The sequence below is a fragment of the Arvicola amphibius genome, chromosome 7 (genome assembly GCF_903992535.2).
Source record: "Arvicola amphibius chromosome 7, mArvAmp1.2, whole genome shotgun sequence".
In the NCBI taxonomy this organism is placed as follows: domain Eukaryota; kingdom Metazoa; phylum Chordata; class Mammalia; order Rodentia; family Cricetidae; genus Arvicola; species Arvicola amphibius.
The window spans coordinates 46,994,693-47,018,491 of record NC_052053.1 but is presented as its reverse complement, the minus strand read 5'-3'; the positions used below and the strand labels follow the sequence as shown (position 1 = coordinate 47,018,491).

The following is a 23,799-nucleotide window of genomic DNA, read 5'->3' as shown; positions in this document are numbered from 1 at the left end:
TCTGGTTGAGGACATCTTTGACTTCAGAGTATAGATGATGAATAACTTCTACAATGTAAGCTACACCCAAATCCTTAAGATCCATCAGTGACTGAACAAAAGGTATGAACCACAGAAAGGTACTGTTATGAACACGCATGTCTTGACCAATATCTGACTGAAGGACACTGGCTAACGTTTCCATTTCTTCATACATGTTAGGACAATAATCTGGACAGATGGCTGATCTCCACCCTGAATCCTAAAATGAAAAAATAATAAACATTCAGATAAGCAAGTATCAACACCCAAACGTAGAAAGGAATACACTCTGCAGCTTTACTCTTCTGGTCTACTATATATGCAACCTGAATTATAAAACTGTTCAAGAAAACACCATATACTCTAACCTTTCCCATCAGCTGAGATTGATTATTATTACTACTTCTACCAAATCTTCTAGGATTCATACTACTAGGATTCACCAGAGTCGGCACCCAATCGCCACCCAGAGCACTGTCTCTGCAGTGTCAGTCCAACTTTTAAAACATTATATACCTTCTTGGTCTTTTCAGGATTATAGTTATAGACGATCTGGCTGCACGTCACCATATCATCAAAATGTGGCTCCGGTTCTGACTTGGTCCTTAAATATTAGGAATAAATAGAAATTATTGAAATGAAGGGATTGAAGAAGAGAGAGGAAAAAAGACTCCTTGGTAAATCAGTTACAATGTATTATTTTAAATTCTGACATTTAACCAACCTTATGGAGTTTTTCCGTATATTTTGGATCTCTCTGTTGTAGCTCACATTGTTAATAATGGTTTGAAATGCTTCAATGGGGTCAATAAGTTGACCCCACACTTTTGATCCAAGGCGATCCAGAATCACCATGAAACAGTGTAATGCTGGCCAGAAAGGATCCATGCTGTCATCTAAAATGAATACAGCAATTTCTAAATTACAAAACAGTAAGAAAAACATTCTAAAATATATTGAGAATTAAATATTCTTGGTCAGTCAAAACTGAAAGCAAAATAGCAATTACTATTATTTATTTGTTTAATTAATTTTGGGGGAGGGGTTTCTAAACAGGATTTCTCCGTGTAACAGCCCTAGCTGTCCTGGAACTAGCTCTATAGGCCAGGTTGGCCTCAAACTCACAGAGGCCTCTGTCTCCCAAGTGCTGGGATTAAAGGCGTGGCCACCACTGCCAGGTGTAATAGCAATTAATTTAAAGTGATATCTGCCAATCTCTCTCTCTCTCTCTCTCTCTCTCTCTCTCTCTCTCTCTCTCTCTCTCTCTGAGACAGGGCTTCTCTGTGGCTGTTCTGAAACTTCCTCTGTAGATCAGGCTGGCCTGTAACTTACAAGAGTTCCATCTACTCCTTCCGAGTGCTGGGATCAAAGGCATGTGCCACCATGCCCAGCTTGCAAATTTTCAAATGTTCTAAAATTATAATCTCTTTGCAAAAATAAGTAACAATATTAATGGGAAACAAACTGATGAGCAACAAAACAGTCTAAGCAAAGGCAACCTCATCACCATTTTACCATGTCTAAAACAGTCTTTCCTAATTAACCTAAGACCTCCCCCAAGCTTATGTCCCAACTCTAAATGGTAAGCAACAGGGGGAAAAAGAAGAGACAGTTAGTACAATGGCCCAGTGGGTAAAGGCACTTACTGCCAAGCATGGGGACCTGATTCCGACCCCCAGATTCTACATGTTAAAGAGAGCAGACTTTTATTCTTTTTTTAAAGATTTATTTATTATGTATATAGTGTTCTGTCTGCATGTATGCCTGAAGAGGGTGCCAGATCTCTTTACAGATGGTTGTGAGCCACCATGTGATTGCTGGGAATTGAACTCGGGACCTCTGGAAAAGCAGGCAGTGCTCTTAACCACTGAGCCATCTCTCCAGCCCGAGAGCAGACTTTTTAAAAGTGTCCTCTAATGTTCTCTCTCTCTCTTCCCTAAATATTGTTTAAGAGTAAAAGAAATTGAAACAATATTTATAGATCTAAATAAAACCCAGGATTTAAGAAATTCTGCTTCAATGAGATCCTGAATTTTGCGTGCCGTAGGTAATAATTATGCTAAGAATTAAAGCTCCTGGTCAACAGTAAGCGTTCTTCATGCACATTCTACTACCTTTACTGTCCACTTTTCATGGATATGCAGGAATTCCTGCTATTCATTAAGTGTTCGTTTATGCCTTTTCCCTCACTCAGATACACAGTGAAAAGATGTTGGTCCTGGCTAAAGACCTTCAGTGATTCTAACATCACAAGTTCTTAGTCAAAAACTTAAGATTTTGCCATTCCCCGCTGTATTTTTCATATGCCCATAATCACTGTTTATAACCAAAATAAATCAATACCTTTTTGCAAATACCAGAATGCCTTCCCTATCAGCAATGCCTATCAAATTTCTAACCATCCTTATTAGATTCCATCCTACGCTACTGTTCCCAGCTGTGTGATTTCCAGAGTACCCTGTGGAGGCAGTGCTATTACTCTATTACTCATTGTCTAGTTGTCTTGACTCTTCTGCTTTACTTCTTAGACCTTTCAAACTCTGGTTGGTTACTGTTCTTCAGTGCTTAGGTTGGAACCCAGAGCCTTGGGTATACTAGGTAAACACTCTGTCATCCCCAACCAAACTGCTTATCTTATACTTATATATTGTGTATCCTTTACAACTTCTGATGGCACCTTATGCTAAGACCTCACTCAAATATGGAAAAAAAATAGTCATATGAAGACAATTATGAAAAGTTAAAGAATTTTAAACTTACACTTAAAGAGTATATACAGACACGGGAAAAAATTAGTAATTTATGCAGTAAATGCTGGCAAAATCCATTATAATAGCATAATCTAGCAAGAAAACATACCATCAGAAAAAAAATAGTGGGGCTGGAGAGATGGCTCAGAGGTTAAGAGCACTAACTGCTCTTCCAGAGGTCCTGAGTTCAATTCCCAGCAATCACATGGTGGCTCACAGCCATCTATAATGAGATCTGGTGCCCTCTTCTGGCAAGCATACATGGAAGGAATGTTGTATACATAATAAATCTTTTTTTTTTTTTTTTTTTGATTTTTCGAGACAGGGTTTCTCTGTGGCTTTGGAGCCTGTCCTGGAACTAGCTCTTGTAGACTAGGCTGGCCTCAAACTCATAGGGATCCACCTGCCTCTGCCTCCCAAGTGCTGGGATTAAAGGCGTGCGCCACCACTGCCCGGCTATAAATCTTTAAAAAAATTAAAAAAAAGAAAAAAGAAAGAAAAAATGGTGCTATTTTTTCTAGAATCTTGATATAAATTAAGTTCCTGACTTCATTTCGCAGTCAGCTAGAGCAGACTCTGTGATGATCAAAGTGTTGTGAGTCTATACTGTCTAGTATGCTCTGAGCCTTGAAAATATGGTTAATGGGAATGAAAATCAGTATTTTAACATTTCAACTAAACTTCAATAACTCCTTATATCTGGTGGTTATTATGTTGGACAGTGCCACCCTACAGAACCAGAGAACAATAAAACAGCAGAGATAGGAACAGTAGCCAGGCAGCGGTTGGCAGATACCTTTAATCCCAGCACTTGGGAGGCAGAGGCAGGTGGATCTCTGTGAGTTCAAGGCCAGCCTAGTCTACAAGAGCTAGTTCCAGGACAGCTAGGACTGTCTCAAAAAACAAAAAACCAAAAAACAAAAAAAGATTGGGACGGCCTTCCAATTGTTAAGTGACATACTTTTGCAAATGGATTTCCCAGAGACTCTGGTTTGCATAATGTAAAAGTAAACAAACTTTGGAGAGGATGTGGGGTAAAGGGAACTGATATAGATATGAATAATTTGCATTGGTATGGATCTTACTTTATTGATACAAATTTAAGGTCAATTTTGTTATACTGTGTGTGTGTGTGTATATTATTTCTGCTCATTAAGGTATTGTGTTTGTGCAGTTCATTTAAAAATGTAATGTATGGGCTGGAGAGATGGCTCAGAGGTTAAGAGCACTGCCTGCTCTTCCAAAGGTCCTGAGTTCAATTCCCGGCAACCACATGGTGGCTCACAACCATCTGTAATGGGGTCTGGTGCCCTCTTCTGACCTGCAGGTATACACATAGAATATTTGTATACTAAATAAATAAACTTAAAAAAAATAAAAAAATAAAAAAAATGTAATGTATAATTAAGAAATATAAGTTAACAGATATTCATCTATAATAGTCAAGCTTATAGTCATGTTAGTTGAAATATATATATATGTATATATATATATATATATATATATAGTCCTTCTGGAGTCTCTGGAGTTAAAAAAATTATAGTTATAGTTTTCCTTAGTTATGATAAAAGATAACGTAGATATAAACATTGTACTTAGGTAATATTATATCCTTCTGGGGTCTTTGATGGATTTGAAAAAATTATAGTTATAACTTTCCTTAGTTATGATAAAAGTAGATATAAACATTGTAACTGTAATTCTTGTTTGATACCTGTTTTGTTACATGTAATTTTTCTGTTAAAGATAAAACCTTCCTTTTTTATATAAACGGAAAAGGGGAGGTGATGTGGATTTCCCTCTGTACGCTGTGATTACCACTAATAAATAAACTGCTTTGGGACTATAGCAGAGCTATAGGGGAACAGAGCTAGGTGGGGAAAACTAAACAGAATGCTGAGAGGAAAGATGGCGGAGTCAGAGAGGCCATGCAGCTGCGGCCAGAATCAGACATGCCAAAACTTTGCTGGTAAGCCACTGCCAAGAGGCAATTCACAGACTATTAGAAATGGGTTAAATTAATATGTAAGAGTTAGCCAATAAGATGCTAGAGCTAGGGGGCTGGAGAGATGGCTCAGTGGTTAAGAGCACTGCCTGCTCTTCCAGAGGTCATGAGTTTAATTCCCAGCAACCACATGGTGGCTCACAACCATCTGTAATGAGATCTGGTGCCCTCTTCTGGCATGTGGGCATACATGGAGGCAGAATGGTGTATACACAATAAATAAATCTTTTTTAAAAAAAAAAAAAAAGATCTAGAGCTAATGGGCCATGAAGTTCTTAATTAATACAGTTCTGTGTGATTATTTCAGGGTCAAAGCTAACCGGGCAGACAGGAAGAACAAGCAGCCCCTCCTCCAACAGGGAACATTCTTCCATTGCTGGTGGGAGTACAAACTGATACAGCCGCTTGGAAATCAGTATGACAATTTCCTCAGAAAATTAGGAAACAATCTACCTACCTCAAGACCCAGCAATACCACTTTTGGGTATATACCCAAACGATGCTGAATCATACCACAAGGACATGTGCTCAACATTATTTGTCATAACCAGAACTTGGAAACAACCTAACTGCCCCTCGACCAACACAGCGGGACACAACACAGCAGGAAGAAAAAAAATAGAAACATCTTGAAATTTGTGGGCAAATAGATGGATTAAAAAAACATATTGAGTAAGGTAACCCAGATCCAGAAAGACAATTATCACATGCACTCACTCATAAGTGGCTTTTAGACACAAAGCAAAGAAAACCAGCCTACAAATCACAATCCCAGAGAACCTAGACAGCAATGAGGACTCTAAGAGAGACATATACGGATCAAGTAGAAAAAGGCTCTCTCCTGAGTAAACGGGAGCATAGGGATCACGGGAGAGGGGAGACAGGAAGGAGGGAGGAAGGTAGGGGAACAGGAGAAAAATATATAACTCAATAAAATTAAAAAAAAGAAGAGTAAGCTAACTTCCCTGGCTTCAATCACTCCCTCTAGCAAAAGAAAGGGTGCTAAATTAAGTCTAAAAGGGTCCTTTGCAATTTAAAAAGTCTGAATCTGTTACCCTAAGTTAATTCCCGGGCTATACTTCCTCACATGCCTGAGGCCAAGATTTTTTCTTCACACTCTTACAAAACCGTAACTTACAGTGACACCAACTTTCTGCTCCCCGCCTCCCCCCCACCCACCCGCACCACCCACCTTGAGAAAGGGTTTCTCTGTGTGGCCATGGCTGTCCTGGAACTCACTATGTAGACCAGCCTGGCCTCCAACTCAAAGATCCGTCTGCCCTCCTAAGTGCTGGAATTAAAGGTTTATGCCACTAACCACCAGGTAGACATCAACACTTTTAAAAGTACAAACCAGCAAAGTATTCAAAATCACTTAGCAAGTAAAGTATATTCCATCCGATTGCTTCTCCATGGTGTGAAGGATTGACTGCATAAAATCATTTTGTTTGTCTGAACCCAACAACAGTGAATCCTAGCTTGCTCTTCATAATAGTCAGCAGCATGCAAAGACCTGCAAGATTATTCCAGTTTACCAAACTGATAAATAACACTATGCTAAATGTTTTCTAGTACCAGGTAGAAAGTCAAAGCAAAGGGGCTGGAGAGATGGCTCAGAGGTTAAAAGCACTGACTGTTCTTCCAGAGGTACTGAGTTCAATTCCCAGCAAAGACATGGTGGCTTGCAGCCATCTGTCATGAGATCTGGTGCCCTCTTCTGGTGTGGCAGGCCACACATGCAGACAGACACTGTATACATAATAAATAAATCTTTAACAAAATAAGTCAAGCAGACAGAATCCAGCTCCCGTCTGCCCATACTTCATGCTCCACTCCCCAACAAAAGACCTCGACACTTTTTCTAGTGTTAATAGGTAAGCAACTGCTAGTCATGGTACAAGGTGATTCTAAGATGACCACACACTTGTACTTCACAAAACCTAAGATGGCACAAACATTCACGTGGGCATTAGACAATTCATATACAACTAAAAAAAGTTGCTAACTATGATATGTAACTTTAAAGAATTGAATTAATAAAAATAGTGACTTACAAAACAATGCTAACTTTTCTCACCACCTGGAAATATTTACATAATAAAAAAAGGTAACAATCACCATCATACTGACACATCTACTTCAAACAAGATTCACTTGCCAGTATTTGAAAACATACCTGCTTAGAAGGCATTTAGAATAAATATGTTTAATAAGATATAAAATAGTTAAGCTAATTTAGCAAGGGAACAAGAATTAGAAACCATAAAATCTTTTAATAAGGAAATTGCTCAGAAATTGCTCTGCTCTGTGCTCAGAACACGAGAAAAGACATAGTCGTGGAGGAATAATACTCACCTAGCCAGTAGTTTTTGTAGTTGGTAGTATCATACATGTGCGCAGGCAGAAGGATCAGTTTGCCTTTTTCAAGCACAGAAGATGTGTAAATGTCTGGACTTTCCAAAAGCCCCAACTCAATGACTTTAAAAAGGCAAGTTAAAACTTCCTGCAAGTCATAATAGTCATCTCTGTCCACTTTCCCCAGGTTTCTTGCAGTCAGAATAGCCCATCGCCGAACCTAAATAATTGTATTATAAATGACATTGTATGTTCATTCATTAATTCATTCAATAAACAATGATCTACACTAAACAACAGAAGATATAATACAAATTTCAGAAGACATCAAAAGATTACTGCAATGTATGAACCTTCACTTTTTTTTCTTTTTCTTTTTTTTCTTTTTTTGGTTTTTCGAGACAGGGTTACTCTGCAGCTTTTTTTGGAGCCTGTCCTGGAACTAAGCTCTTGTAGACCAGGCTGGCCTCGAACTCACAGAGATTCCCGCCTGCCTCTGCCTCCCGAGTGCTGGGATTAAAGGCGTTGCGCCACACCACCGCCCGGCTTGTATGAACCTTCTTTGATCCTGATTCGACCAAACTAAATCATTTATGAAACAATTATTTTCATTCATTTAAAAACTAGTGGGAAATCTGTCTTGTGTTAATATTTTATTTAATATATTTATATTTTAAGTATTTGGTAATTCTTTTCCATCTGTCCCACCAATTTTCTAAAGATTTATTTATTTTGTATATAGTATTCTGCCTGAGGTCAGAAGAGGGCAGGCACCAGATCTCATTATAGATGGTTGCTGGGAATTAACTCAGGACCTTTGGAAAAGCAGTCAGTGCTCTTAACCAATGAGCCATCACTCTAGCTCCCATTCCATCAATCTTTTATGCTCCCTTACGTTTTAAGTATGTGTATTAGAAGCAATCTACTTAGACTTCTGCAAGCCAATTTTATTGAGGGTGGAGGTTCAAGACAGGGTTTCTCTCTGTAGCCCTGGCTATCCTGAAACTCACTCTGTAGACCACGCTAGCCTTTAATTCACAGAGATCCTCCTGCCTCTGCCTCCTGAGTGCTGAGATAAAAGGTATGTGTTACTGCCACCTGGCATCAACTTTCCCAGGGGCTCTGGTTTTTTTCTGAAGTATATTTCTAATTTCTACTACCATACATAATTCCTCGTGGGCTACAGGATTCTATCACTTACTACTCTGTGCTTCTCTTCCATTGCTGGTCCACAGAAACACCTAGTCTGACCACCTCATATCCTCTCCGAGGACTTTCCTATTGTTTGTTTAGAACAGAGGAAAACACTTCACCATTTTGACAGAAAGCCTATTACTACAGTTCTGCTTTGTTTTTCAAGACAAGGTTTCTCTGTATAGCTCTGGTTGTCTTGGAACTCGCTCTGTAGACCAGGCTGGCCTTGAACTCACTACCTGCCTCTGCTCCTGAGTGCTGGAATTAGAGGTATGCACCACTATGCCCAGCGGTATGCTTTGCTGGAGGTTTAAAAATAAAACATCTTTTCTTGCTATATTCTTGCATAACAGTCCTTCTCAGCAATTGCCTTAAAAGAGTGACTCTATTCTAACTGCTGTGTATATGTGTATGCTGCCTCACTTCATGGTAGGCTATGTCCCATTTCCATGCCTACGGGTAATCTCTACATCTGTTCTTGTCTACTCTCTGAATTTTATATGTACTTCTTCATCTCTAGCACCTAGTAACTTTTCTTGTTCCTGCCTATTCCCTACAGTTCCACCCCTTCAATCTCACTTATAAGCAAAATTAGTATTTTTAATGATTTTCCATGTGCTTCAGCAAACAAGTGAGAAAAGCAAGAATCTTTCATTAGTTCAGCTTTACAATATGCTGGTTAATTTTGTCAACTTGACACAAACCTGGAAAGAGGGAATCTTAATTTTAAAAAAGTCACCATAAAGTTGGCCTGTAGATAAGCCTATAGGGTACTGTCTTAGTGATTGACATGGGAAGACCCAGCCTGCTATGGATTGTGTCTCTTCTCCCCTAGGCAGATGGTCCTGGGTTGTATAACAAACAGGCTGAGCAAGCCAGTAAGCAATACTCCTTCATGGTATCTGCTTCAGTTCCTGCCTCTAGGTTTCTTTCTTGAGTTCCTGCTATGATTTCCTTTGGTGAACTGTGATATGACAGTGTATGATAAAATAAACCCTTTCCTTCCAAAGTTGCTTTTGGTCAGTGTTTTCTCACAGCACCAAAAACTGACTATGACAGAAACATTGAAAGAAAAATCAAACCACTTTTCCTCCTTGTCTTTTACTCAAGTAGCACTCATCAGCCAGTGCTCCCCTGTCCTCTTAAATTCATAACACTCAACCATGTAACATTCTACTTAAATGTAGAAATTTAAAAAGAGTAAAAATTTTCAACCTATATTTTAAACAGGATAGGTACTATACTACATACAAGGTAATGCCATTACTAGCACTGCCCATACTCACCATTTCATTGGGATGAACCAAAAACAAATAGATCCCTGGATATTTGTCAAACACCTGAAAGGAGCAATTGGTTTGTTCCATTCGACAAAGTGCTTCCACACACAGTTCATCTAAATGGGGAAAAAGCAGTAAAGGGTTTAAATTGAGGCCCTAAAAACGCACTCCTGGGGTATTTTTTAAATAAAAGTTACACATTTTTTGAAACGAAGAAATTAAAAATGCTGATGGATTAATTGTTGAAACAAAATTTACCTACTGATAGACTTTTTTTTTTGAAGTACTAGAAATCAAACCCAGTTACTGAGGTATACTAGATAAACATACTGAGTTACATTCCAATTCTGATAGACTGTTCATTGTGATCATGCATGGAATAGTCCTCTTATTTTAAATTGGCTAAACATGGGGCTGAAGAGATGATTCAGGGCTACAAGCACTGACAGTTCTTCCAGAAGACCCAGAGGACCCAGGTTCAATTCCTGGCACCCACATATCAGCTCACAACTCTAGCTCCATTGGCACGCGATCTGACATCCTCACGGAGACATACATTCAGACAAAACACCTATGCATATAAAATAAAATTTACTAAAACATATATTTATATTTTGTATAATTATCTCGAAAGAATATCTCAGAAGCATGGTTATAGGTCCAGTGTCTTGCATTTGATATTTGGTCCACCTGAACTGGAGTAAGAACAAAAGAGCTTCTCCTCCTAATGGCTAGTCATATCAATTTCACATATAGATCAACTAGCCTCCTCTATTGAGACTTTAAAGTCAATTTTATTTGTCAAGCTTCAAAAAATAGTATATTAGTAATAGTTAGCTTTAAAGGGAGAATTATGACTGGGTCAGCTTACAGGAAACTCCTGTAATACTGGAAATACACAAAAGTATAAATAATCTTTAAGTTTACATACTTTTATAGATTTTTTTTGGGTTTTTTTTTTTGAGACAGGGTTTCTCTGCAGCTTTAGAGACTTTTATAGACTTTTAATTTTTTAAAAAAATACTTATGTGTGGGGCTGGAGAGATAGCTCAGCAGTTAAAAGCACTGGCTGCTCTTTCAGAGGACCCAGATTCAATTCCCAGCAGCCACATCACATGGCAGTTCACACCTGTCTATAACTCCAGTTCCAGGGAATCCAACTCCCTCACACATACAGGGAAAAATACCAATATACATAAAATAATATAAAGAAAATACTTTGTGTATGAATATTTCACCTCTGTGCATGTTTATATACCACATACCTGCCTTGTGCCCAGAGATCAAAAGGGGGTGGGGGTCAGATCCCCAAGATCTGAGTTACTGACAGTTGTGAACTGCCATGTGAGTGTTTAGAAACTGAACCTAGGTCCTCTGCAAGAGCAGCAAGTGCATTCAATTAAGCTGCTGAGCCGTCTCTCCAGTTCTGGTATTATGAGTACATTATTTTTTAATAAATATTTAAGGGGCTGAAATGTTGGCTCAGCTGTTTAGAGGACCTAGGATCAGACTCAAAGCACCCACAATGGTGGCTCACAACTATCTTAACTCAGTTCCAAACAATCTAACATCCTCTTCTGGCTTCCTTGGGTATTTCCGCATATGTGATACATAGATATAAATGCAGCCAAAACACTCAAATAAAAATATTAAATGAAAATGATTAAAAGACTTTCAGTTTATAATCTAGTTACTTGGAAATTAGTAATTTATCTAATCAAAAGCAGAGCTTGGTAGCACAGGCCTATAATCCCAGCCCTCCAAAGGCAGGTGAATCTCTCTAAGTTCAAGGCCAGAATGGTCTATATGGTAAGTACCAGGACAGCCAAGACTACAAAAGAGATAACCTGTCTCAAAAAGTTTTCTAATCAAATATTTGTATTTACTTTATATAGGATTAAAAAAGTAAATTGCATAAACTGTGTTTTATGTTTCTAAAAAGTAACCATATGGTCTCAAGTAAAAGAGCAAAAAAAAAAAAAAAGTCACAGAGGGGCCTGGTGACATTGTAATCCCAGCTACCGGGGAGGCTGAGGTGAAAGAACCAAAAATTCAAAGCCTACCTAGGCTACAGCGTGAATTCAAGGTCAGCCTGGGCAATTTAATAAGATGCTGTCTCAAAACAGACAATACTAAGCAAGTTAGGGTTAAAGAGTAATTGCCTAGGTATGCATGATCCTGGGTTCAGTCCCCATAACAGCACTACTACCACCAAAAAAAAGTGAACTATTTTTGATTAAGGGAATAAATACAACCAAATTCAATATGCTGTCTTCTAGTTACTCTAAAACAAATTGGCCCCAATCCACATATATACCTATTGAGAATATATGAGCTAGATACTGGATTCCTAAAGTGTTCTTTATACCTGGTAAGTATGTTGGCCCACACCTCTGATCACATTGTGACTCAGGAGCTTTGATTTCAAGGTCATCCTAGACCTGAGATTCATAGCAAGAAAGGCAAATATATAAGACCCAAACTGGAACCACTACCACATGCCATGCCAACTAACTGATAAAAAGAAAAAAATAACTGTTTCTTCTGTTTACTTTGGGAGGGTCTCATACAACCAAGGCTGCCCTAGAAGTCTGTATGTGACCAAAGAAGACTTTCTTGTTTCCACCTTCCTAATAGTGGCATTACAAATACATACCTCAGCTGATTAGAGCAGTGGTTCTCACCTGTGGGTCGTGACCCCTTTGGGAGTCACATATCAGATATCCTGCATATCAGATACTTACATTAGGAGTCATAGTTATGAAGTGACAACGAAATAATGTTATGGTTGGGAATCACAACATGAGGAATTGTATTAAAGGATTACAGCATCAGGAAAACTAAGAGCCACTGGATTAGAAGCAACTGTTTTTCAGAGCTGTTTTGCCCTCCCATCTTGGGAAGAAAAAAAAATAAGATACTCACTAACACGCTCATGCAGAAGCAAGTAAGGGTACTTCAGTATTTCAAAAAGAGGAACTCGAAGCTTATTTTCAAAATCTTGGCCACTACAGTCAAATAGCTGTTCCTCTCCATTGTTGTCTACTATATATAATTCATCATCATCTTCAATTTCTGCCTTCATAGACTTCTCAAAGTGGTTTATGAGGCGTAAGGTTTCTAGTTCCCATAAAACCTACAGAAAGATGAAAACAGTGTTTTTACTATAACGAAATTGCTGTGTAACAACCACTCCTATAAAAAGCTTTTTCCTCTGGGAACAAAAATTTAGAAGCACCGGTGGCACACGCCTTTATCCCAGGACTCAGTAGGCAGAGGCAGGTCAGTCTCTGAGTTCTAGGCCAGCTTGGTCTACAGAACGAGTTCCAGGACAGCCAGGGTTACACAGAGAAATCCTGTTTCGGGAAAAACCAAAATAAACAAACAATTTATAAGTTTAAAGTAGCAGCTATCATACATCATACATACAGAGACATAACTTGGAGCTAGGGCTTCAATTTCTACCACTATATCATTGAGATACGAGTCTCATCCAATTTGGCTTCCCAACAGATCTAAAACTTGCTTCCATGATTTTAGTCCAAAAATACTAAAATATACACGCAAACAAACTCCCCTAAATTTACTTAAAAAAGCAAAAACAGTTAAAGAGTAACGATGTAGCTCAACTGTTAGGGTGCTTGCCTAAGAGGCATGAGACGCTGTGTTCCATTCTCAGCAAAGACAGACTTGAGTGTGATAGCACAGGACTGAAATCAAATACTGGAGAGGTGGTAGCAAGAGGGCCAGAAGCTCAAGGTTATCATCAGCTGCACAGGGAGTTTGAAGAGTATGAGCTAGATACTCTGTTTCAAGAGCTTCTCCTTGGCATCCACAACTTAACTATACAAGTTGGTAATAAGGCTTAGCTTTTAGCATGTCTTGGCTTTCACCATGCCTTCCTCACTAAGCATATCTAGCTTCTACCTGAGAGATGAAGTGCTATTTTTCCTTTTACTTAAACACTTCAGGCCACTCACTATACGTGGTCTAATTTCAAAACTGTTATCTCAGGAATTAAGGAAGCCTAAGGAGAGGGAAAAGAGACAGGAAATGTCCAGTCAATAAACAGGTAGGATTCACACATTTACTGATTAAGCACTCACTGCCTTACATGAGTATGATTCATGGCCCTCCAAAGCAGTTACAACAGCAACATCAGTAATCGGTGATCACAAATCACCAGAACATATTAACAATCAAACAGTTCAAAATAGGAGAATTACACAAGGAAACACAAAAAGAAGATATAAGTCCTTGCTCCTCGAAAAACAGCAATGATAAGATTTGTTCAAAGCAAGATTACAAAACCTTCAACTTTTAAAAACAGAGTATTGTAAATCCAAGAGCCAAACAAGATATACCTATATAATTTTTTTGTTTTTGTTTGTTTGTTTGTTAGTTATTTAAGACAGGGTTTCTCTGAGTAACAGTCCTAGCTATTCTGGAACGAGCTCTTGTATACCAGGCTGGCCTTGAACTCACAGAAATCTGCCTGCCTCAAAAGCAATTTACCAAAAGCAATCTTACCAAAAGCAATTTACAGGTTCAATGCAATGCCCATCAAAATCCCAGAAAAATTTTTCACAGACCTCGAAGAATGGTACTTAACTTCATATAAAAAAGCAAAAAACCTGCTGGGCGGTGGAGACACACGCCTTTAATCCCAGCACTCGGGAGGCAGAGGCAGGAGGATCTCTGTGAGTTCAAGGCCAGCCTGGTCTACAAGAGCTAGTTCCAAGTCAGAGAAACCCTGTCTCAAAAAAACCAAAAAAAAAAAAGCAAAGCACCCGAAACAATCCTGTACAATAAAAGAATTTCTAGAGGCATCACAATCCCTGACTTCAAACTCTACTACAGAGCTACAGTACTGAAAACAGCCTGGTATTGGCATAAGAACAGACAGGAGGACCAATGGAACCAAATAGAAGACCCGATATCAATCCACACATCTTCGAACACCTGATTTTTGATAAAGAAGCAAAAAATATCAAATGGAAAAAAGAAAGCATATTTAACAAGTGGTGCTGGCATAACTGGATATCAACATGTACAAGAATGTAAATAGATCCATATCTATCACCATACACAAAACTCAAGTCCAAATAGACCAAAGACCTCAACATAAAGCCAGCCACACTGAACTGAGAAAGTGGGAAGTACACTTGAACACATTGGCACAGAAGACCACTTCCTAAATATAACCCCTGCAGCACAGACACTGAGAGAAAACAATTAATAAATGGGACTTCCTGAAACTGAAAAGCTTCTGTAAAGCAAAGGACATGGTCAACAAGACAAAACAGCCTATAGAATGAGAAAAGATCTTTACCAACCCCACATCAGACAGAGGTCTGATCTCCAAAATATACCAAGAACCCAAGAAACTGGTCATCAAAAGAACAAATAATGCAATTAAAAAATGGAGTACAGACCTAAACAGAGAACTCTCAAGAGAGGAGTCTAAAATGGCTGAAAGACACGTAAGGAAATGTTCAACATCCTTAGTCATCAGAGAAATGCAAATCAAAACAACTCTGAGATTCCATCTTACACCTGTAAGAATGGCCAAGATAAAAATCACTGATGACAACTTACGCTGGAGAGGTTGTGGGGTAAAGGGAACACTCCTGCATTGCTGGTGGGAGTGCAAGTGGGTACAACCCCTTTGGATGTCAGTGTGGCGATTTCTCAGAAAATTAGGAAACAACCTTCCTCAAGACCCAATAATACTACTTTTGGGTTTATATCCAAAGGATGCTCAACCGTGCCACAAGGACATGTGTTCATAGCAGCTTGTTTATCATAGCCAGAACCTGGAAACAACTTAAATGCCCCTCTACCAAAAACTGGATAAGGAAAATGTGGTACATTTACACAATGGAGTACTACACAGCAGAAAAAAATAAAGACAGCTTGAAATTTGCAGGCAAATGGATGGAATTAGAAAACATCATATTGAGTGAGGCAAACCAGACTCAGAAAGACAATTATCATATGTACTCACTCATAAGTGGTATAAACACATAAAGCAAAGAAAACCAGCCTACAATTCACAACCCCAGAGAACATAAACAACAATGAGGACCCTAAGAGAGACAGACATGGATCTAAACTACATGGGAAGTAGAAAAAGACAAGATCTCCTGAGTAAATTGGGAGCATAGGGACCTTGGGAGAGGGTTGAAGGGAAGGGGAGAGGCAGGGAGGGGAGTAGAGAAAAATGTAGCGCTCAATAAAAATCAATTTTAAAAAATCTGCCTGCCTCTGCCTCCAGGATTAAAGGCATGCATCACCATGCCTGGCCCTATATGAATTTTTCTGAAAGTCCCTAAACATGGGCCCTTTATAGCCTGAGTACTGAGAATAACAGACTTAACACATCACCCTGTCATCGTGCTACACACATCTCAATATATCTACTAACTATAAGCTATTCCAAACTAAATGAGAAGCAACTGGTGCTTCTTTGTCAAAGGCATAAAAGCAGGCCTTTCTTGTCTTATCTATGCCTGAAATAACAGTACTCAGGACACAAGTGGATCAGAAGTTCAAGGTCATCCTTGGCTATATAATAGGCATGAAGCCAGTCTTGTCTCAAGAGGTGTGGGGGATACTTTTCCTTAAATATAAGTTTATGCACAAAGACATCGAATAGTTTCAGCATAAAAATTAAGGATGGAGAGATGCTCAGTCAGTGAAGTGCTTTCCTTGCAAACTTGAGGACCTGAATTTAAATCTCCAGCACTCATGTAAAAAGCTGGGTACACCAGCATGTGTCTGTAATCTGAGTGCCAGGATGAGACAGGTGAATCCCTGGAGCTTGCTGGCCAGCCAGCCTACCAGTAAAAAGACCCTGTCTCAAAATATAAGATGGAGCTCAATCAAGGAAGACATACAACACCAAACTCTGGCTTACACATGCAAATATAGGAACAGAGGCAGAAATACATCACAGACATCAAAAACACTTTCCCATATATGGTACATCTACTATCTGTTCTTTATCAGATAAATGTAATAAACCTAACATACTTGCCTTTAGAGTTTATAAGTATCTCAATAAAAAAGAAAACACTGTTTGCTTTTTGGAAACAGGGTCCAACCAGGTACGCCAGGTAGGCCTACAACTTGCAATTATCCTGCCCTACTTCTTGAGTGCAAGAAATGACTTTGTAAAACTGTTTTATGCCAAAATAACTACAACTGACATAGAACTGTACTTTTAAAGATTCAATTCAAGGACATCAGTAAGTGTTTACAGCAACTGTTATATCCTAGGAAGTTAGACACTAGAACTGTACTAGATTTCAAAGTTTTAATGATACAGCACCATTTCCCTGAATGCTTTTAACAACTACACTTATGATTTCCTGGTTAGACTTCACTGCAAATTACCTCATGCAAGAATGGCACTTCATCTCTGGCTCTGTGGTACTCAGCCACGCACTCTAGGCAGTAGCAGAGGTCTTCATCAGCTGTTTGAAATTCACTTGATCCAGTGCTCGATGCATAGCACTTTAGGACATCAATGGTGGAAGTGCCACCTGGAGTGCACCAACAGCATGTGCTCATTCTGTACCTGGAACAGGAAAGTTAACACTCAAGACTTACTCTTTATGCAGAACAGACATACTTTCTGCTTGTGATCCAAGTCCTCTAAAAAACTGTTTCCAGAGCCAAATGTTGTGCTGGCCATCTTTTCAAACTGATTAAACCCAAATCTGAATGCAGGGTAGAGGTGAAGCATAGTGGCAAGAGTACTTGTCTCGCATGGAATCCCTGGGTTTGATTTGATTCCCAACATTAGCAAAAATCCTGAATACATTCTGTTAGTCACAACACTAAGGGGTATGCCATTATGTGCCAAATGGGTTCAAACTACACAGTACTGATGTAAAATCAGATAAAGACACAAATTAATATTTTCAAGCTACAGATTTTGGAGTCTCCCAATAACTTAAAAAGCTAAAAATTTTTCATATTCCAAAAAGCAGTTCTAGAAACTTCCAGAAATACATACAAATCTTTATCAATAATAAGATACAATAGTAAGAAATAGTAAGATTATTTTGTTATTTGACAAGATATAAGCAAATTGATGCTCTATACTCACTGCTCTTCAACCAACTATAAACTCCTAATAGTTACAAAAGGTCACAACCTATTGCTACCAAGTTTTTTATATACTCTCATCCATCGTTCACCATCCAAACTCCAATTTAAAGGGTTTTAAGATGGTCTTCCAAATCCTAGCAGTCTCCAAAAAAAAGTACCAAGAGTAAAAAGATTACCAAAAGGCATCAAAGCCAGAGTTTGAAGGATCTCTAAAAGAAATGTAAGTTGTGGGCTGGAGAGATGGCTCAGTGGTTAAGAGCACTGGCTGCTCTTCCAGAGGTCCTAAGTTCAATTCCCAGCAACCACATAGTGGCTCACAGCCATCTATAATGAGACCTGGCACCTTCTTCTGGTATCTGGGCACACATGGAGGGAATGCTGTACACAAAATAAATCTTTAAAAAAAAAAAGAATAAAAAAAGAAATGTAAGTTGTATAACTATAATTAAGTATATATAAAAAACTAGGGCTGGAGAGATGGCTCAGAGGTTAAGAGCATTGCCTGCTCTTCCAAAGGTCCTGAGTTCAATTCCCAGCAACCACATGGTGGCTCACAACCATCTGTAATAGAGTCTGGTGCCCTCTTCTGGCCTGCAGGTATGCACACAGACAGAATATTGTATACATAATAAATAAATAAATATTAAAAAAAAAAAACTAACAGAAAGCCCACTGTAGTAAATAGTGTACTGTGGTTGAATAAAAAGCAAACATGTATCCTGATATGCAATAAATACATAGGTTAATGCAGGTAAAAATGAAGAATGAGCCTAGAGGATCCAGAACTGCCCGTCTATGAAAAAGCACATAGTTAAAGCTGAAACAATTTGAACAGGATAAATAACATTGACTAGTAAGACAATAACAAATTAACACAATTCACCTATAGTAATACAAATAAGTGAAAAAATGAGACAGGTGCTCGCTTCGGCAGCACATATACTAAAAAAATTGGAACGATACAGAGAAGATTAGCATGGCCCCTGCGCAAGGATGACACGCAAATTTGTGAAGCGTTCCATATTAAAAAAAAAGAAAAAAGAAAAGAAAAAATGAGACAGAAGGAACATACCTAAGAACTTCAAGTACAATAGTTATTTTCTGTTGCAGACAGTGGAGCTTAATCTCAGCCCCTCAGACTATGGGACTAGACTTTTTAAATTGCCTCCAAAAAACCAGAATTTAGAAAGGGAAAACACACACACAAACTTTCTAATTTATGTAAACTATTAGCCAAATGAAGGAAAATTTTAAAAGCAAATTTCCTTAAATTCATCCCATAAACTCCATGGCCCTAGATCACGCATTCTCATCAGGTGGTATAACTCTTAAGAGAAAAGCCAATCTGTGACAAAAGTTTACTCCCGTATAACAAAAATATATGCATATATTATAGAAAGACTATTTATTGGTGGGATTAAATTTCAGGGAAAAAATTAGAAATGTTGGGCTGGTAAAATGGCTCAATGGTTAAGAGCACTGGCTATTCTTTCAGAGGTCCTAAGTTCAATTCCCAGCAGCCACTGGTGGCTCATAATCATTTATAGTGGGATCTGATCCTCACTTCTGGCATTTAGGCATACATGCAGATAGAGTACTCATACATATAAAATAAATTTAAAAACTAAAAACTAGTTATACCAGACTAACCCAGAGGGGTAAAAAAATTAATCGCAGAGTGCTGGTGCCATAGGCCTTGAATCCCAGCACTCAGGAGGCAGAAGCAAGGGAATCTACAAATCAAGTTTCAGGACAGCCAGAGCTGTTGCATAGAGAAACCCTGTCTCAAACAAAACAAAACAAAACAAAACAAAACCAGGCCTTTAATAGCCAGGCCTTAAAAATAGCCAGGCCTTTAATCCCGAAACAAGCATCTCTCTCTGAGTTCAAGGGGAGCATAGTCTACACAGTTGAGTTTCAAGATACACAGCTGAATTCCAGGACAGCCAAGGCTATGTAGAGACCCTGTCTTAAAACAAAACAAAACAAACAAAAAACCCTGATGATTAAAGGACCAGAGTTCGATTCCCAGCACCCATGTCAGGCAGCTCATAACTACCTGTGGTCTCCAGCTCCAAAGGATCTGACACCTCTGGCCTTGGCAGGCACCTTTACTCTCCCTACACACACACACACACACACACACACACACACATATAAAAATGGTTACTTTTACACCTACTACAGAATACACTTTTGAAGTATACTTTCTTCACACTTCTAAATTTAGAGTAGCTCTAAACATTAAAATACACATAGAAAACTTAAAAGTGAGATTTCAAAAAGAAAAAAAATCTTATAACTACATGTTCCCCTACATTGACATTACTGCCACCCATTCCATTCCCAGAGCGTTAACCTTATCACCTTGTTTTCTCCCTCTTGTTTTGCTTCATCAGTCCTAGCATTTCTCCTCTCTTCTCAGTGTCAGTATTACTCAGTCTTGGTCCACTGTCATCATTTGTCTGAATTACTGAAGAAATCTCATCTCTCTGCCTCATCTGTCCAACCTCCAATTCTTCCTACAAAATGTTGCCTAGAGGTTACTGAACAAAGTAAGACTTCCAAAGCCAGTTTGGGGATAAAATTCCTATCACTGAGTTCCACCCACACACAAGCCCCTATAACCTTGCTTCATTCTCTTGCTGTTCCCATCTCCTACATTTGTTCTGCCTAAAACTCACGGTGTCTGGCATTCCTTTAACTGAAGCTCCCCATCTGCCTTCAACAATCACTCTTCATACCAATACACACTTCTTATTAGGAACATAAACTACCAAGTTGGTAATATAATGCATTCCACTAGTGATTCTGAAAGAATACCTGCTGAGACCAGTGTACCACACAACCTTGAATGCCAGCAATCTGGGAGTCCTGTCTCTTTTCCAGGGTCTTTGAGAATCTCCTATATCCACCTTTTTATTGCCTTCTTTCCTGATCAAGGTGGTTTGGTTTACTTGTCTGCCCCCACCCCAGCAATTGGGAGTGTCAGGGTATGGACTTATTCTGTATTTTTGTAATTCCAGTACTCGATACTTATCAAAATAAAAAAAAGAAAAATTGTTTTAAAAAGTCAATTACCTTAGCAGAAAGTCCTACAGAGAAGAGATCCTCTTTGTTGAAGCCTATTTATGCTGGGTTTATTTGTGAATAGACGAGGCTCTCTGCATTCAGATATACTCACACTTTGGCCCCAAAAGAGAACATTTCTGAAATTAAAAATAAAATAAAACTGACAAAACGCCCCTTACATTAAGCATCTCACCTGGGCTTTACGTCAACCTTGCATTGTCCATCCGCAGACACCTACGGTGCACTAAGGGGAGCGCTGTAACACTGATGCCCTCACTTGTCCAGGGGCTGCCCCCCCACCCGGGATCCAGGTAGGCCTTCCTTTGAGAGCGTCTGCCATGGGTGTGCGGGAGGCCGTCAGCACTGCCAACACCTGGGGTCGCAGGACGCGCGTCCCGGTACCTGTGCGGAAGCGACGCCAGGACGGAGGGGCAACTTCCTGCCGGCCCCTTCCCCGGGGGAGACCTCCCTCCTCCCGAAGCCCTGTTCAGAGCCCTTGCCGTGCATCGCAGCCCAGAGCCGGCGGCGCTGAAGCCTGAACGGCAGGGCTCCCGAGGCAGGCCTGGCGTGCGGAAAGCACCAAGCACTGCCCGCCCGAGGCCGCGCAGCTCTCGTCGCGCACTGCTCTCCGTAAAGAAGGGTCGGAGTGGAGCCCTACCCCGCGGGTCGCGCGCTTACCATCGGCAATATGCCGCGTGCCCCGCCACGCGCACGCCTGTTCGCCCGCTCGTGGCCTACCCGCTGCTTCTCCGTTCGGTCTCGCTGCAGCGCGCTAGCCCACCTCCATGCCTCGGCCCCGACAACTAGCCGCTGGCGGAAGTGCTAGGCAGAACCCTGCGCCCAACCCGCTTTCGCCGCGCGAGTGGGCACCGCCCCCAAGCCACCCCAGCCACAGCCTTTTTGTTTTGGAACGCCAAGAAGGCGGGCCATGGGAAAAGCAACGGCGGGGAGCCACAGGCCTAGCAAAAGCCCGTGAGCTGGCGTCACTTCCGGGCTGAAAGGGGAAGTACAACCAATCAGGAGTTCCTGTCCAAAGAAGCCATGCGTAAGCTGCGGTGCCGCGCCCCGCCCCGGACTTTGCTCCGCCCCGGTCTTTGCCCCATCCTGGCCTTTGCTCCGCCCCGGGCTTTGCCCCGCCTCGGACTTTGCCCCATCCCGGCATTTGCTCCGCCCCGGGCTTTGCCCCGCCCCGGTCTTTGCCCCATCCTGGCCTTTGCTCCGCCCCGGGATTTGCCCCGCCCCGGTCTTTGCCCCATCCTGGCCTTTGCTCCGCCCCGGGCTTTGCCCCGCCTCGGACTTTGCCCCATCCTGGCCTTTGCTCCGCCCCTTGTCGTGTCTGACGTTTACTTACTTAGCTGCCGTTTCCCTTCGCCCCTCTCGCTTCCTAACGTCTGAGACGCCGAAGGCGGCCTCTGTTAGAAACCCGACCTAGACAGTAAAATGTCCGCTTGACGCAGAAAACGGCGCTGCTGTTAGCCACCGAGTTCAGGGCAGCTACACGGTTTACTCCTTGTGTTCCCGACCCGTTAGAACAGGTCCAACTAACGGAAGACACGCAGTCACTCCAGATTCCCCAGGGACAGCTGGTCCGGCCACACCTCTCCCCTAAAAACCAGGAATTTTTTTAAAAAATCACTTTCTTAAGCCCAGCATGATGGTGAAATCATTTTACATCCGCAACGCGCCTGTAATCCCAGCACTTAGAGGCTTGAGGCCAGAGGACCCGGACCTGAAGGCCAGCATCCTACAAAATGCGAATTTGAATTCGAGGCCTACATTACAGTCTCCAAAAAAATACTTAAAAATTAAAAAAAAAATTCTAAAAAGGGAGGTCAGAGGATGCAAGGAGGTAACACGGGAGAGTACTTACCTAGCCCACTGAGGCACTGGGCCCCATCGCCAGTGCCACAGATAACAAAGCAATAGGTAGCAGGTGGTCCTACCCCTGGAGAACCTTAAGGCAGAATGAGAAACCCGCCTGAAAAGCACGGTGGTAGGACTCTAAGGAACGTTCCAGAAAGGGGGCGTGGTTTAAAGGCAACAAATGACCGTTGGGGCTTAGGCCAATCAGGAAGCAGCACGAGGCTGACCGTTATTTTCTTGCTTTAGGGGTTTTTTGTTGTTGTTGTTTTGTCAGAGATTTCTATCAAAATCAAATTTTCAAAAATATAGTTTCAAATTAAAAGTATTATATGTATGCATGGTTTTTAAAATACTTTAAAAAAAAAAAAGGCTCCGAATACCTAACTCAAATTTTCAGAAATGAGGGGAAATGAGATGATAGGAACTATCCAAACTTTCATGTCCCCGGTGATACAGACCCTTTCAGAATTCATTACACATATTTTAGACTTCAGCTAAATACCACGTTGTTTTAATCATGAAAGAACATAAATGCTAAGTTACACATTAGTCTGGGGCTAGAGAGATGACTCAGTGATTAAGAGCACTGGCTGTTCTTCTAGAGGACTCAGGGTCAATTCCCAGCACCCACAAGGCCGCCCACAGCTGTCTATAACTCCATCTCCAGGGTACCCGACACCCTCATGCAGGCAAAACACCAATGTACATAAATTAAAAAAATATTAGTCTGGCCAGGCAGTGTTGGCACTCAGCAAAAAAAAAAAAAAATCCTAGCACTTGGAAGGCAGAGGCAGGCAGATCTCTGTGACTTTGAGGCTAGCCTGGACAGCCAGGACTGTTTCATAGGGAAACCTTGTCTCAAAAAACCAAAAGCCAAAAAGCAAAAAAAGAACTTAATCTTTCAGAGGACCCAAGTTCATTTCCTGTTACCAGCTTTGCAGCTCACAGCTGTCTGTCTGCATCTCCAGTCCTAGGTCATCAGAACACATGCTCTCCCTCTTCATGCCTCCTCAGACGCTCCTTAAGTGGGGCACATATACAGAAAGAAAAAATGAAAAGAGAACATACTCATAATTCTGAACACAGTAGCTTATGCCTAGGCTAGTTACAAGGAGCACAAAATGTTTTGTCATATGAAATC

General features: G+C 40.5%; 1 protein-coding gene and 1 non-coding gene across 2 annotated transcripts in view; one reads left to right on the top strand and one right to left on the bottom strand.

Annotated features, from left to right (window-relative positions):
* Nucleotides 1-21,545, bottom strand: part of Setx (senataxin) — a 59,685-nt gene extending 38,140 nt beyond the window's left edge. Inside the window, 11 exon segments of the mRNA XM_038336118.1 lie at nt 1-241; nt 538-625; nt 746-918; nt 6,173-6,251; nt 6,253-6,289; nt 7,132-7,351; nt 9,612-9,721; nt 12,531-12,741; nt 17,004-17,187; nt 20,805-20,932; nt 21,474-21,545. Coding sequence (XP_038192046.1) covers nt 1-241; nt 538-625; nt 746-918; nt 6,173-6,251; nt 6,253-6,289; nt 7,132-7,351; nt 9,612-9,721; nt 12,531-12,741; nt 17,004-17,180 — 1,336 coding nt within the window. The 5' untranslated portion in view covers nt 17,181-17,187; nt 20,805-20,932; nt 21,474-21,545.
* LOC119820191 lies at nt 18,642-18,751 on the top strand. The gene has a single exon (XR_005286443.1). It is a non-coding gene; the product is annotated as a U6 spliceosomal RNA (small nuclear RNA).
* Nucleotides 21,546-23,799: the final 2,254 nt, after the last annotated feature.